Source organism: Aphis gossypii, unplaced genomic scaffold (assembly GCF_020184175.1).
Source record: "Aphis gossypii isolate Hap1 unplaced genomic scaffold, ASM2018417v2 Contig00627, whole genome shotgun sequence".
NCBI classification, from domain to species: Eukaryota; Metazoa; Arthropoda; class Insecta; order Hemiptera; family Aphididae; genus Aphis; species Aphis gossypii.
The window spans coordinates 39962-57234 of record NW_026083200.1 but is presented as its reverse complement, the minus strand read 5'-3'; the positions used below and the strand labels follow the sequence as shown (position 1 = coordinate 57234).

The 17273-nt window shown below is 30.4% G+C and overlaps 1 protein-coding gene across 1 annotated transcript; it reads right to left on the bottom strand.

The window, feature by feature from the left end:
* Positions 1–12799: 12799 nt before the first annotated feature.
* On the bottom strand, positions 12800–13580 carry LOC126554859 (uncharacterized). The gene is made up of 3 exons (XM_050209873.1): positions 13566–13580; positions 13264–13329; positions 12800–13199 (listed from the first exon to the last, which is right to left on the bottom strand). Exons 1-3 carry the CDS (start codon positions 13578–13580, stop codon positions 12963–12965), a joined length of 318 nt encoding a protein of 105 aa, XP_050065830.1. The 3' UTR covers positions 12800–12962.
* Between the last annotated feature and the right edge of the window lie 3693 nt (positions 13581–17273).

The following is a 17273-nucleotide window of genomic DNA, read 5'->3' as shown; positions in this document are numbered from 1 at the left end:
TAATAAATGTTGCTCCCGAATGAGTTCGGTCGTCTGCCAGCCACTACGAGTAGTGGGCGTAGCTTAAACGCCGCGCGCTTGCGGATCGCGAAAACACTTAACAGCGCGTTCTATCGGCCGTTGTATACGTTTCACTTTCGGTGTAGCGTCCTCTTAATGAAAACGGATGTCTGGTTTAATTCACTATAGTAGAAAAAAATCTAAGGGAAGGAGGAATAAACAAGTTATCAGTATATATTAGTTATATTTTCAAATGTGTATTTTTGCATTTGCCTTATAATAGTAAAATTAAAAATATAACAATAAATGTAGGTACATCAGTATTTTGTATCCTTTAGGACTGTATAAAAATTGCCTAAATTTTAGTTCCAACATTAACAATAAATATAAAAAAAATTGCACTTTTTGAAATACTTATAAATAAGATATAACAATAAAACAAGAGGTTACCTTACTACCTATGTCCTATAGGCTATAATAATAAAATCAAAAATTAAAATACATTAAATAATAAGAATCCCTATTTTTTTTTTGTAGCTGAGATATTTAGTAATACCTGTGATTGTAATCACACTCTATTTGTTATTTAAATATAATATATACATTAATATTTTGTTGACACAATTTTATTGATACAATGTGATGTTTGTAACATTATTGGTACAACAGATTTGACCTGAGTAGATTAGATCTTGATCCAAACTTGTCTATTGCATCATCCATATTTATGTCAATGTCTGGGTTGCACGATATTACCATGAGATGATCTAGTCTTGCCTCACTCATAGTAGAACGTAAGTTAGTTTTTATAAATTTTAATTTAAAAAAACAACGTTCAGCACTAGCGGATGTTGGAGGCAATGTACAAATCGATTTGTAAGCCACACTTAATTAGGAAATGCTGATACCATGCCCATTTTACTTAATTTTTGTAAAATATTTGATACTTGCAGTATGTCTCTAAAATTGTCTTCATCTGAAGTTTCTGAATCACTTTCACTATTTTCATCAAAAATTCCAGATAATGAACATTTTTCTTCGATATCTTCAGGGCCATCTTTCATTAAATTTTTAAAATTTGAAGCAAATAAAAGGTATTCTGTAGTTAATTTTCTTTCTCAATTTTAAATGCTGATAACCAATTACAAATGTAGTCGAATGAATCAGGTATAGCTGTGGTTTGATTTTGTAAATGTTCAGGAGAAAAAAAATATATATCATTAAAATTTTTTTCTGCATTAATGTATCGGTCTTCAATTTTGTTTATAGCAATGTCTAGTCACTAGTGTGACATTGTATACTTCACTAATGTAACGTTCTTTTGCTGAACTAAGTCTTTCATCGTTTTGGTTTTCACCAGACATTTTTTTTTTTTAATGAAACTCGTTTTTCCTGCAGGTATTTTTCTTCTAAATCATGTTCTATAGAAAATGTTTTTGAGCTACTGAATATATTTCCGTAGGTTTTGTCAATACGCATTTCTTGTAATTGTTGTTTTGTGGCCTTAACAAGTTTCATAGCTTGGATGAAGTCCATGTCTGGAGCTCGCAAATATTTAGAAAGCGGTGGTGTTGTGATTGAAAATAATTTTTTCATTAAGTGAATGGTAAGAACAAAATTGAACTTATTTAAGTTTTTAAAAAACTTTTAACTGTATCGCGTGTTTTTTTGTCAGTTTCATCAGTTCTACTTCTAATTTGTTTTAATGTTTCAATAACTGCTTTGTAAGTTTTTAAAATGACATCAATTGACCGTTCATGATAAATCCATCGAGTATTAGAAAAGTGTTTTAGTCGGCGTGAACGTTCCTTCGGATAATATTTTTTTTGTAAATCAACGTAAGTAGCAGTTCTTTTTCTTGCTCCAATAAAAGTAACCAAACTACCTATTACACTAAAAAAATCTCGTACTTGAGTATTAGCCTGGCAAGAATCACAGACAACAAGATTAAGGCAATGTGCAAAACACCAAACATGTAAAGCATTTGGGTTGTCTTTTTGGATAATGGTTCGTAGTCCTTTAATAGCACCTTGCATATTTGATCCATCAAATGCTTGACCAATTAATTTTTCTTTCCAGTTCAATGAATAACGATCACAAATTTTAGAAAATAAAGCAAACATTCCATTACCTGTTGAATCTGCAGTTTCATCTGTACACAAAAATCGTTCATAAACAGTTCCTTCACTTGAACAATATCTGAATACAAATGCAAATTGATCAAGCTTTGCTACATCGGTTGTCGAATCCAAAATTAGTGAATACATATCAGCTGTTTTAATTTCATCTAAATTTTTATCTCTTATAGTTTCTGCAACACTTTCAATCATAGCATTTTGTGAAGTCTTTGATAAAAATGTGAGTGATGACCGTTTAGAATTAGAATTGATCCGGTCTAAATGTGATGCCAATATTGGATGGTATTTAGCAAATACTGTAACCCAATCACGAAATTTCCCTTGAATAAGTGCTTTATTTGTTTCCAAATGGCCTCTGTATGCATCATTATGCTTTTCCAAACATAAACCAATGTCCATTAGTACTTTAACTACTTCTCTATTTGTAGCTAAACGGGTATTTGATGATTTGACTGTCAGAATATCAATTCGATTATTTCTCATATACATGGCACGACTGAGTTCAGATTCTAAGTGATCTTTACATGACTCATGCTTATGCATTCGCCCATATACACCACTAAGGTGACCCCAAGCATTACAGCCTGAACTGACTAATCCATTTTTTTATGCACCAGGTGTCCCAAAAAGCCTACATGTCCAACAGTAAATTTTGTCAGTTGAAGGAGAATATGCTAACCAATTACGATGTACAGTTTTTCCGTTCACTAATTTAAAATAATATATCGAATAAAATGAACGTGAAGGACTTGAGGTGTCTTTTGGAAAAGCAGAGTTTGCCAATTCTGATGCAGTAGGTTGGCAAGGACCCATTTCAAATAGTGTTTTTCAAACAATGCGATATAGTCTTGTCAAATATATAATACAGGATCATTACGAAATTTGTTAGGAGATTGTTCTGAATCATATATTGTGTTAGTCGATTCCAAAAGTATAGGATCAACTATATTTCCATCATTAATCATATTTTCATTTGAATCTAGAACAAACATAAAGTTTATGGCGATTCATAAGACATAGAAAATCATTATCAATATCTTATATTTTATTTGTCAGTAAACTGTTTAATATTTAATAGTAAAATATTAAAAAATACTGAACTATACCTATTGTATCTTCACTTTCACCAACAAGATTAATAGTTTCTTCACTAACTGTTGTGCTTGCAACCACTAAAATACAAAAATAACATGGATAAGTAAATAAGTAATATAAAAATAAATCACAAAGTAATAAAATTTATCTCAATTATAAACTATCAATATAATAGTAATGTTGCTCACTGAGAATAAACTTTTATATATAAACAGTATCAGTGCAAGTGCCCTCCCCTCCCCTGCTAGTTGAGCTTTTTCTAAGCTCTATAAAAATTAGGGAAAAACATTTTAAGGGCCCCCAAATTTTTTTCTATGGCAAAGCACTATGGTACTAACCTATTATTTAAATAAGTTTAATTTTATATTTGGCATAGAAAAAAATATGTTTTCTTACATATTTTTTTTATGAGTAATTTAATTTAAATTTAAAAATTAGGTTATAAAATAATAGATATACATAAGAGAATAATTGGATATATTTAAAATAAATAAGTTCTAAGATATTAAGTTATACCTAGTTAATTAATACTTTTATAATAGAAAAATTATTTTCACTCAGAGATTAAACATTTTTTCATGATTTTTCATATCACATTTAATTTGCCAAATAATTAGCTAGTAAGAAAATTATTAGAATATATTTTTCTATTTTTTTTTATAGATATAGAAAGAAAAAATAGTTAATTTATTAACAGTGTATAAAATATGTATACTTTTAGCTATATATGCTTTTAACAAAGAACCTATGTATAATTCTTCAAACATATATCAATAAGTGAAGTAATATTTGATCTATGAAATCATTTTAATGTGAAACACTCATATTTTAAACATGATCCTGCATAGACTCAGACTCAGATTTAGTATGCATATGCAAATGCACATAATTCCGGTCTCTTATAAAAATATAATAAATAATATTAAAAAAAAAAAATAAAATACCTGAATAATTATTAGTGTTCATCACTTCAAATACATTGTCAGTAGAGGAAGTAGAAACAGACTCGGCCATTGAAGTCGAGGTTGTAGTAGTAACAGACTCACAATTATTAGTAATAGTATAAGAATCACTTCTGTATGAGTTTTCTTCTATAATTTAAAAAAAATATTATTTTAAAATTGTATGAATAATGCAATTATTATTAATTTAATATATATTACCTGGATTATTATTTGATTTTGGTTTATTCTTACTGATGGCCATAAAACTACTTTTCTTACTACCTTGTCCTAAAATGACAAATTTTAAATTAATTTCTATTATATAGTTATTTTAATTTATAAATTATTTAAATGATTTCACCACATTACTAAATACTAAATAAAGATCATTAATAATTATTAGGTACATAATGTAGGTATACCTCATTATTTTATTTAAAGTAGAGAATGCTCTCTATATTTATAATTTAACAATAAAGAAAATTAGTAAACTTACCAAATGAAATAGAATCACCTAATTCCAGCTTGGGCTTTTTAGGATTACCGAAAAAATATTCCATCGACCTAGATTCATCTCTAGATTTCCTGATTTTACACGAAGATGTATGTCGAATCCAATTAGTAGGGTTCATATCACTTTTATTTTTTCCACAAGCACATGTTTGAGGTTTTGTCATTGTAAATAATATTGTAATTTATATTTTAAGTAATCACTATTTAAACAAGTAATATACTATTTAAAATTAAAGTCTTCATACGAACAGTAAATAAAATACAGACAAATTTTATAATATGAAACACTGATCTTATCTAGACCACCATAAATGTTCAATTGGCCGAAATAAAAGCAGAATGCATATTATGATTATTGAGATAATACAATTTGGAAGCTATTTATAAAACATTTTCCCATTGCTGCCTAATGACCGACGCCGCTCGCTATGGCTACTAATAGAATGATAACATTTTATTTATAAAAGTTAATACACGTATCACAAAGTCACAACTCAAACGGCAATATAATAAATAGTAATATATTGTTTATAGGAAAAAGTAAAATAATACCACGAACTAAGATAATCTTTGTCTGTGAATAATACTAATATAATATTGGTATTTTGATATCGAATATACAAATACAACAACGTTCATTCTATTTATGACAATATTCTGTCAATAGGTACTCATTACTCATGAATTAAAATATAATACAGTATTATAGTAGGTACACGAATTATGTAATTAGGTATTGGTGACATTGTGATTTGTGACAATTATTTGCATGTTGTAAATTGTAATTGATTTTTACTCCAAAATATACGGTGTTCGCGCCAAGACGATTCGTGCGACTAAATTATTACTGTTATATAGCGATATGCCAAATCGGCGGGTTAGCGCGAGATGCTAATGACCACGACGCCGGCAATCTCCTTGTTATCTCCCTTTTTTTCTAATCATTTGCGATATCATTATTATTATAGTATTGCTATTGTCGTTGATTATCGTATTGGTTAATCATCTGTTCTTATATCTCTCTATATTGTTATTATTTTATTTTGTTTTTATCATTATTGTCTTGCGGCCAACGCCCTTATTATTATTATTATTGTTATTGTCGTCGTTCGATTAAAAAAAAACCGTTGTTCGTTGTGCTCGCTATTGCAGCGTTTTGTTTGTTCTATATACTTTATATTAAAGTCGCATTGAGCGCATCTTCATCTGATCATTCATTGTTATTAATTTTTCGTACCCTTCTATGAACTTTCTTAGTCCGCTATTGCGGTGAAAATACAAGTTTTTGGGATCTGTGTGTATGGTGCACAGTATCGTCGTCAGGTAGGCCATATAAATCTTTGTAAAACCGCCAGCACCCGCCGTGGTTTGTGAGAGGCCGTCCAGATCACCAAATCGACCGACACGGCCCGTTGCGTAAGACCGCCAGCACCCGCCGTGGTGTGTGAGAGGCCACCCAGGTCTTCTAGTCAGCGCCATTCTAGTGACCAGTTCCAGTTTTTCATCGTCTCGAGTCATCGGTAGTTTATAAGTTAGTTTAAGGCCCCTATGTTGTGAGCTCTTTGGTCATTGCACCAAATCGATTCGACCACAGAGCATCCCTCCCCATAAATAACCTGTTACCTCCTCATTCCCGTGTAGTCCGTTTCCCTTCTTTGTCGTCGTTATCATAGTGCCCATTTAGTTGCCTATCCAGGGTTGCTCTAAGGCTGAGTCAATTAAGTTGCCTATCCATCGCTCCGTCTAAACCATATTGACATTGTTGGTTTCGGATCATACCGAGTGATTCTTTGAAAGCCCCACAGTGTTGGTCGCATACATACGGTTTAATATTATATTATTCTAGCACTTACCTTACCCAGTAAAATATATACAACTTCCAGTCCGCGTAGTGAGTAATAATTATGACAAAAATTGATCTTCAATAGCCAAAAATAATTTACAAAAATAAACACTTAACAAAAAAACCCAATGTTGTGTTAAATGTAAATAATTCGTTAATTATACAACAATATATACCTCATAGTTGTAAAATAAGTGTGTCGTTTAACGTATTTTACTCAGTCTCGTTTATAATTTTACAATTTAGTATTTACCTATTGGTGAATAATAAATAATTTGTTTTTTAAAATAGTGATTTTTAGGACTTAAAATGGAAGTTTCAAAAATTAAGATTTTAATGGAACAGATATACCTCTCCTCTACAATTTTGTTCATAGATGTTTTTACGATGAAACCACTCAGTAACCCATAGGCCATATTCTTGAAGTTGGAACGCGCAAACATGTTTTTTAAGGAATTTTCGAGTAATTTTTTCCATGACGACTGAGTACTGACACGTCCTCTTAACATATTTTAATAATACCATCTTTAGACTGTAATCATATAATCATTAATCAGCTATAACAATGGACTATACTACTATAGCATTCTATAAGTATAATATCAATATCATCATAGTCCGCATAAACAAGGTAGTAATATTAACGATAAGTCGATAACAGTTTCCTAAAAATGTACAAAAATACACCCACCCCATATTTTTGGAAGTGCAGTGCACCTCTTGTAATTACGTCCAAGCCGCCTCTGTTCACCATCATTCGTGACACATTGCATTTATCTATACCTAATGCTGGTATTAAAAAAAAAAAATGAATTTTTTACATATAATATAGGTACTTAAAATTTGAATGTTATATTTTTATATGATTAATGACAAATTACAAATTACAATAAGTAAGACAAAAACTAAGTTCTCCGAAATGTTTCCATAATTCCATAATAATAATATTACCTATACGCATATATTTAATTTGGACTATTGTTTATATATACATTATATAGCATATAAGTACCACAATTGCGTAGATATACCTACTAGGAGTATTGATGTATACACGAATACGATAAAGACATTTTAGATACTTTTTGAAATCTATACTTAATTTTAATATGTGAATAAATTTAATTGTAAGCTACCTACTAATATAATTATCACGCTAATATTGCTAATATGCTATACCATTTTGTCATACCTAATAATATATTTGGTTGGGGAAGAAATTACGCAAATGTAACAATTCACATTACCCTGCGCCATGCTTTCCTATCTTTAGAAGGGCCTATCATAGTGTTCAATGCTTCACCTAGTTCAATCCATTGTTTGGATACAGTCGAATGTGTGAAATTGTTTGTTAATTTTCCTCTCGAGAGCTCTGGGTGACTGTTTAAGTAATCAACCATTGCTTGTTTTTGTTTATTAGTCACTGACTGGCTTTTGGTCTTTTTGTAGTTGCCTTTGTATATTATTAGGATATTAGAAAATTTTTTAATGTACCTATATTAGTTATATTATGGAAATTGAAAAGAGAAAACTACAAATAATTACCTTACAATTTAAAAAAAAAAATTAAATACGAAATATTTAATTAACAGATGGCGCGCTTTTTCTATTTTGCTATGAAATTTACAATAATATTGTACATTTTAGTAGTGTTACCATCCTAATTTATAATAAATAATAATTCGTGTGGAAATATTTCCGTGTAAGTGAAAATTTTTCCAAATACGGATAGTTTTATTGAAAGAATACAATTTTTCGTCCGTATACGAAAATCAACCATTTGGAACGTTCGTATACGAATTTGAACCGTATGATTTCAAGAATAACCCCCCTAATCCGATTTTTCCCTGTGACAGGACAGCGCCTATTGCGATTTTGCTCACATCTATCATAATTTTGAACGGTAGTTCAAAATTTGGATACTGCAAAAGAAAAGGAATGGGTCTTGGCTGCTATCTGACCAGATGAATGGTTGATTTTGCTTTAATAGATTAGTTAGTGGTTTAGCCTTTTTGCTAAAATCCTTAATGAACTTTCTATAATATCCCACTAACCCTAAGAATGATTTGAGTTTCTTTGCATTATCGAGTACCGGATAGTTAACTATACATTCAGTTTTGTTTGGATCTGGCTTAACGCCATTTTCCGTGATAACATGTCCTAGATAATTTACTTCTTTCCTCAAAAATTCACATTTTGGAGGTTGGAGTTGTAAATTGTACTTTCTTAGTCTATTGAACACTTCCCGTAATTGAATTATATGTTTGACTAGTGTAGTACTATTAACTATGATGTCATCTAGATAAACAAAAGCTTTGAACCCGTTTATTCCTTGAAGTACTCAATTCATTAGCCTCTGAAATGTCGCTGGTGCGCCTTTGAGACCAAAACACATTCGTTGGAATTCGTAATGACCTGAATAACAGTACTAAAGGCTGTTTTTGTCTATCTCGCGGGTGAATCGGTACTTGGTGGTATCCGCTAGCCATGTCGAAACAAGTAAAATATTTTGCTTTACCGAGTTGATCCAAAATGGTTGTGACATCCGGCATAGGAAATGCGTCTCCAATTGTAATATTATTTAGATTTCTAAAATCTACTACTACTCGATATTTATTCTCACCTGACGCGTCTGCTTTCTTTGGAATAACAAAAATAGGAGCATTCCATGGGTCGTCACTTGGCGTTATTATACCATCTTGTTCTAACTGTTCTACTTGCTTCTCAATCACTGTTTTCTGAGAGTATGAAAGACGATATAGTCTTTGGAAAATTGGTTGTGCGCTCTCTAGAGTTTTTATTTCGTGTTGAACTACTCTTGTGCCCTATATTTTGTCTATGTCAAGGTAAAATATATCTAAGAATTTGAAACAAAATTCTTTGATTGCCTTTTTCTATTCCAAATTCATGTGGTCACATCACAATGTTTCCTTTAATAGGTTTATACGATTTTGAGGATTTTTGAAGATTTCAGAAATTTTTGGTGTCCTGATTGTTTGGATTTCTTCAGTAGGATTTATTACGCTTATTAGGATTTGTACATTTTTTTACATTATTTGTATTACCGCATAATATATTTTTACCGAGTTCTTGTGCATGAATCAGTATAATTTGCTTATCCAATAGGTCTTGGCTATCAATCTGAATTTGAATGATGACCTCACTACGGTCTGGGATAGTGTTATCTTGGTTCTTCGCAGAGGTTAATTCACTTTTATTGACATCGATAATTATATGGTTTTCTTTTAAGAAAATTATTCCCAATATTCCATCACCAGTGATTGGAAAAGATGTATCCACTATTTGAAATTAAGTGTCATACGTTTTATCGTTTATCTCTACCGTTAATATTGTACTACCCAGTGTATTAACGAGTTGATCATTGATGCCTTGTTTATGGTAGATTTTCTTTTCTGATATGAGAATGTCATCTTGTAATGAGTCTAATTTAATTAGATTGAATTCTGCTTCTGTATCAATTAATAAATTGGCATTGCCGGAGATGCACTGCGGTATGTTGTATTTGGCGTAATTATCTGTTAATTGAGTTTTGAAAGCAATTTTTTTTTTTAATTTAGGGCCATTATTTTTAATTCTTAGACCGAACAAATGCCCGATGAGCTCAGTACCGTTCCATTTCCCGAAGTAGATGGTTGTTTTTGTGTATCGGATTTCATTTTCCTTCTATCTGCATTCTTCTACTGTGTGCCCAGTTTTTTTGCAATACACACACCTTGGTTGCTTGCCATCTGTAGTTTTATTATTGTTCTCTTTGTTTTGCTTATTTTGTTGGCCCGTGTCATTATACCTGCATTTATTAGTGTTGTGATTATTTTCTTTACAGTTTTTACAATATTTGTTGCCATTGTTGCTATTGAATTTGTTATATAATAAACGCTGTGTCCCTTTATTAGATTGGTATATTCTGTCCTCTTTTAGACTATCTTTAATAGCTTCTTACAACGACGTGTGATTTTTTGCTTTTATCACACCACGAATAGGGGATGGTAAACTTTCCCCATATGTGGTCAAAGTAGTCTCTTTTATATATTCATGAACTGCTTTAGCGTCCGTGGGAGACCTTTTGGTAGTGCTGACATTACACAGTTCGTGTAAAAGTGCTTCAACCCTTGAAGTATATTATTGAATTGTTTCTCCAGTCTTGTGTTTAGTTGTGGTTAATTCCAATTGCAAATATCTTGGAGTTCTCTTCGCACAGAATGTTATCTCCAATAGTCCTCTTAATGCGTCCCATGACTTCACCTCTCGGTGTTGTGTCGTTGCGAAAGCATATCCTGATAGTTAAGTTAAAATTTCCTGTAAAATTAAGGGATGATAGTTTTCATTAACTGCTTATTACGATGTCGCATGAATAAAAATGGATACACTTTTTTCCCCATTAAATTTAGGTATGAGGTTTCAAAAGATAACGCTACTGATGTCATTATGGTTTCTGGTTTTAATATAGGAGTATTGTCTTTTAATTGTATTAAAGAAATAATAGTATCTAAGCTATTGGAACGCCTACGTAAGTTGTGTGTTTTGGATCTCGTTTCCCTATTAGAAATTTCTGGTGAATTTGCTATAACATTATGAGATTGAATATAATCAGGATCTGACTCAGAATGACCGGTATTGCTATCGTCATTACTACCTGTGTACGTTGACATGCAATTTTATATTTATATGATTTAATATAAACAGAATGTATAATGTTTTCGTTTTATATATATATATATATATAATATGTGTGTGTGTGTGTGTGTTTAGTTATTTAAAGTATTTATTTTATACAAAAAGAAATTCGCTTATGCTTCTTTTGACTTATTGAAAAAAGAAATTAATTACTTACAGTAACATCCATATCATATTTGTATTTGTACCTCACATATTGTATGTGCTCTTCTGATTGACGCTGCTCGACACTGTGACCCACTTACGCTTGTAGTCAATGTCAAGGTCGATCAAATTAATGAAGTTGGTGGCGATTCTGAAGATGATGATAATGCTAAAGTAAAAATCTTTATAATCTTACGGTGTAACGTATATGGAACGAAAGTTGGTGCCGTCCTCGCTGGAAATGTTTAAAGTGCCCCTGAGTGCAGTGGTTATTAGATGCCACAATCCATAATTTGGTGAAATCAGCTGTGCTTGTCGTCATACAATTCGACGAATTATGCTGCGTACATACACGTGCGATGTATAGACGTATTTGAAAAACACTATTGTGTATCGATTTATAAAGAAATATTTATACGAAGATATCTATTCAACATGTTTTGAAGACTCCTAGCGGTGTATGAACGTGTTTTATTAAAATATAGTAATGTTTATGGTGAATTAGACATCTCACTTTTGATGACTGTGTAGTGTTGAAATTTTCCAAAAGAGTACCGCTGCCACCAGTTGTTGTGAACTTATATACGTATTTTATTCTTGTAAATGGAAAATATGGGTACCTACGTAATCTTGTCTAATACTTACATTATTCAATATTCATTATGATTTTTCATTTTACATCTATTAATAAATTTAGATAAGAATTATGTACATTATATATTTTACGTATTACGCATTAACGCGCATATACAGGTGTTCATTTATTTCGGATATAATCTTAACTCAAATAATTTTCTCCAAAAAAAAAAAATTGGTAAAATTTCATATTTTATAGGTACCCATATTTTCCATTTACGAGAATAAAATACGTATATAAGTTTTCTGTAATTACTAATTATTGATTAATAATTACCCTACTAATAACCTAATAAGTAACCTACAATTTACAAATAATTGCTGTATATATTAAACTAAAATAACTTACCTTGTATAAAAATTAATTTTGAGAAGACGTGTACAGTGCCGAAGTTTTCCTTATTCTTAAAGACAATAGTCACAATAAAAATAAATAATAATTTATTATGGTTTGATAATCGAGTAAGGTGCGTGGTGTTTGATCTGATATCAATGACTATAATATTATTATGTCTTATTCGTATTAAAAATAAATTAACGCAATCTAACCTAATAATATCGTGTTTTCTACGTTATTTTTTATCGTTGTTTCAATCCATAGAATAATAGTAATTACTCTATGTTCCGATCGACGGTCGAGCGTGCAGGGAAACGGTTGGGTGACAGTTTCTTTGAAATGGTGACCGTAATAATATCTTCAAAATCCCCATAAAAATGTATAATTTTTTATAATACAAATTCTAATTTTTAATACATCAATTATTAGTATTGATTATTAAAGGTTCATATTATTATATTTTACTTATACACAAGTTTCGAGGCTCTCATAAAAGCGCGAGACCCCGAGCAAGGGCCATGCTCTCCCTTATCACACATTAATTTGTAATGGGCTCGTCCCAACTCATGGTTTTCTTGAGTTCTCAATTCATCAGCATTGTGTTTCTCTTGAGCACTTTAATCTTCATTTTCAAAATATTGTATTTTTCTTATCAAATATAGCTTTTTCAATGAATATTTTTTCACACTGTCCCCTAAAGTGGTCTTAATATTTTTTTTAGTAGCAAGAGGGGTCATTAACTCCGCACTTTTATTATTTTTTAAAACTTCCGGATTCCACTTTGCCCACATGTGTTGTTGTTGCTCTGTATCAGATGTGACAACATCCTTAGGGTGATCCATAGGTTCTACTACCTATAAAAAATGTAAAAACATTATGACCAATTAAGAAAAATGGTAATTTTAATAAAGAACTTACTGTATCAGATGTGATAACTGCCACAGGATTATCCATTACAGTTGCATGATGACCCATATGTACTACCTGTAAAAAATGTAAACAAATTAAAGCCAATCAAGATAAATGGTCATCATAATAAATATCTCACTGAATTATCATTATATGAATATAAAAATTCATCTTCCAAACTATTTATTCCAACAATTTCTATCTTCTTCTCTGTATTAACTAATGGTTTTCCTAAAATAAACAACAATTAATAAGCTAGATAATTCTAATGTATTTGGTATGAAAATTGTATAGAAACCAGTAATAGTTACCTGTTTTGTCTTCATTAAAAATGTTCACTAGCACTACTGCCTCTGTCCCTATGATACAAGCAACATATTATGTGTTGGCGAGGGTGTTGTAGTGGAACGTGCAGTTCCGCCTCCTGTTCTAAAAATTTCCCTTTTCCTATCCGCTTCTATATTCTTGGCTTTTCTTTTTAAATTTTCATACTTATCTTTTAAATTTCGTACCTGTAAATAGAAATCAATATTTTAGTACTCCAATATTAACTTAAATATTCCAATTTAAAATTAATCATCTGTGAACTGTGTACATTTTTATACACCTGTTATGGACCACGTAGGTACTGTCCGTACTGATACTAAATATAAGGTGGTGTGATGACACATTTACATTTAATAATTAATACAAATATTCGTGAACAAGAGAGTATGGAATATCTTATTAATAAAATAATTTAACAATTAAAGTAGAAACCTGAAACACACGTGCATAGACAAGCATACATGTATTTTTGCTAAAAGTCAAAACTCCATGTTTCTTCGATAAGAGTCGTGTATAAGAATACACAAGCAGTCTTTTCGGCACCTATTCCTATATGACAAATCATATAAAAGCGAAACCGAGACAAGAGCTCAGCAGACGGTTAGACAGTTAGGGATATTGCTGACACCACGGCTATACTAATATCTATTCTAGTATCTATCTATAGCCGTGGATGACATTCAGAGGCAGATCGTAATACTACTCACACTCTATTATATACAGAGTGATTCTTTTATCATAGAACACTCATTATTTCATTATGTGTTGACTTTATTCAATTTTAGATTGTGAACGAAGTGATGAATGTATTGATTTTACAATGATGTGTGTTTTTTTTTGTGTTTGTGTACAGCATAACTAGTCGAAATAATGCTTCAATTTCAAACTTCGGAGGTGGTTTCCGATGGAAAAGTGAATATCCTTGGTGTATTATAGAGGTAAACATTTACCAACAGTTTTCAAAAAAATCGAGAAAAACAAAAAAAAAAAATGACGGAAAACGGCAATTTTTACGCAAAACCAGTTTTTGACCAAATCGATTTTTTTTGTATGGTTGTAATTCAAAAACTAATCACTGAAAATACTTGAAATTTTCACCAAATGTTAATATCAGTGGTATCTGTATATAGTTAAATTTTCAAAAAATTTTGACTTTTTTTGAATTATTTATAGACCACTGAAATTTTCGATTTCTTTGAGAAATTTTTTTTAAAGTGTCGATAAAAAATTTTTGGACGACCAAAAAGTTTTGAAAATTTGGTACAAGGTTCTCCATAAATTTTTCTTCAAATATCTGTAAAAAGAACTCTACCGGATTCAGACAAAAAATTTTTATGAGTGTTTGAAATTTAAATTTTTACAAAACCGCGTTAAATAACGGTTTAGCCTCAAATGATTTTTGATATTTGTTATTATTCAAAAAGTATAAGTCGTAGATACTTGAAAATTTTACCAGTTATTTAGATTGGCATTTTCTTTACATGATTTAATTTTCAAAATATTTTGAGTTTTTTTGAGCTATTTATAGACAACTGAAATTTTCAACTTTTCTGAAAAGTTTTTTTTGAAGTGTTGATCAAATTTTTTTGGTCCTATAAAAATACTTGTAAATTGTATACAAAGTTCCTCATATGTTATTCTTATAGTGATTAAAAAATTATAAGAATACATAGGCATAATTTTTTTTTTATTAGCATTTGAAGTTCAAATGTTGACAAAAATTCGTCAAAATCATGAATATTTGCAAATATATTTGTAGTTCAAAATTCATAAAATTGTTTGTATTTATATCTAATGTTAAAAAATTCGACACTATGTTTTCCATAAGTTTTGCTTCAAAAAGCTATAGAAAAAATTTTAAGAGTCATTATAGGAAAAATGTTTTGAGCGTTTGAGTTTTAAATTTTTATGAAATCGGAATATTTGTTTCAAAATAGAATATATGACAATATTTAATTATAATATATTATAGACTGACAAATCATCTCCGTTCAGAATCGTTTTTCGTATACATGATACCTATCATTGCATTCAAATTTAATCTACCCTAGTCCAAGGTCCACCCCACCCCCTAATGTACAGCAGAGCGGTACCCACTTGCCGACTTTTTTTTTTTCAAAATGTTTAGTTTTATGCTTTTCTAGAATTATATAAAAATTTTATTTTTTTCACGCTTATATTTAATAGTGAAACCACCATCAACTTTTGATTTTCAAATGGCAACTTAAATTAATAATTACATCAATGAATAAAGACATTTTTTTCATGAATTTTCATTGATCCGTCGGCGAGTTATAGCTGCTCAAAGTTGATTGGTTTTAGAAAGTTTTTAGGTGTTATACATCAGTACTAATTAATCAGAACTGGGATTTTTATTTGTTAAATCCAGTAGCTATTATAGTAATGAATTCGATATCATTGATCCATGGTGTAGCGGAGAGTGGTGATAATATTAATTTTATACCTATTATTACCTGCTATAGCTTATTATAAATTGTCATTTAATTTATTATAATTAATTGGACTAAAATTACTACTATAAATACTATTATTCGCTTATCGCTTTCGATTAACGACACCGACAACGATGCATAATAAGTTATTCTAATAATACCGATTAGTGTTTATGAAAAGCCAAAAGTTAAGAATACCCCTGTATTCTGTAACTCCGCCCAACCTATAACATTCAATTTATGAAGCAAAATAATAATCTTGCGTCCTGTATAATCACAAATTAATAATACCAATACCATAGACCTTATACTTATTACCTAGTATTAGATTCATGTTTATGTACATATCCGAGATCGGCAATTACTGGCAAGCTATCATTCAGATTTCAGTTATATAATGTTTTATGATTACACGAACCTCGTGACAACTGACAACTTTACTTAATTACTAGTAACTAGTAACGTCTGACAATACGCCATATTGTACTATATAGTATGACTATTGTAGTAATCTAGTGATGTATAGTACATCTGACATCAGCATTATAATAAAATAACATGACATAATAGTTAATATTATATTATAGTAATATGTCATGGTGCGTTGTTTATAATATATTTTATTTTATTTGTTAATTTAATTAAACATAGAAGTAGGTACCTATTTAAATTGAGATAACGCGTGTGAATTGGATACTTGGAAAGTCCTATTAAATATTAGTAAGTATTACTTATTTTGTATTTATATGTATGGTGACCAGATACAAAAATTTAAAAAAAGTTCTTTTTAAAATTTAGCTTCTCCTCTGTCATAATTGCCAATTGTAGTAACCCGTCGCTCTCACCGCTGGGTTGGTGCTCGCTTCTTTTACGACGAGTGCTCGTTCGCTGCTACTTGGAGTGGAAGAGGTTGAAAAGATGTATATAATAAATATTAAGACTTTTTTTGATTTATAAACGTTAAGTTACAACTGTTTATTGAACTGTATCAAATTAATTAATATATTTATTATAACTAGAAGTTTTACGACAGAATAGTATTCTACCGGAGAGTAGGTGTTGTGAGAACGTCTCCCTAGAGGTTTCGGGTAAGCATGGGTGAGACGTTGTGTGTAAGACTTGTAAGACTTCTCTGACTTCTCTGATCAGAGCTTGTGAATGGCTCCTATTTATATGGAGACATTGCCCTGATTAGGAGAGGAAGTATGTATAAAAAAAAGGTTATATAAAAAAAACAAC

Excerpts from the sequence above, each read along its gene's own strand:
- LOC126554859 (XM_050209873.1), bottom strand. Across the intron at positions 13,200-13,263 it reads CAGTTATCACATCTGATACA|GTAGTAGAACCTATGGATCA; the intron begins GTAAGTTCTTTA and ends CATTTTTTATAG.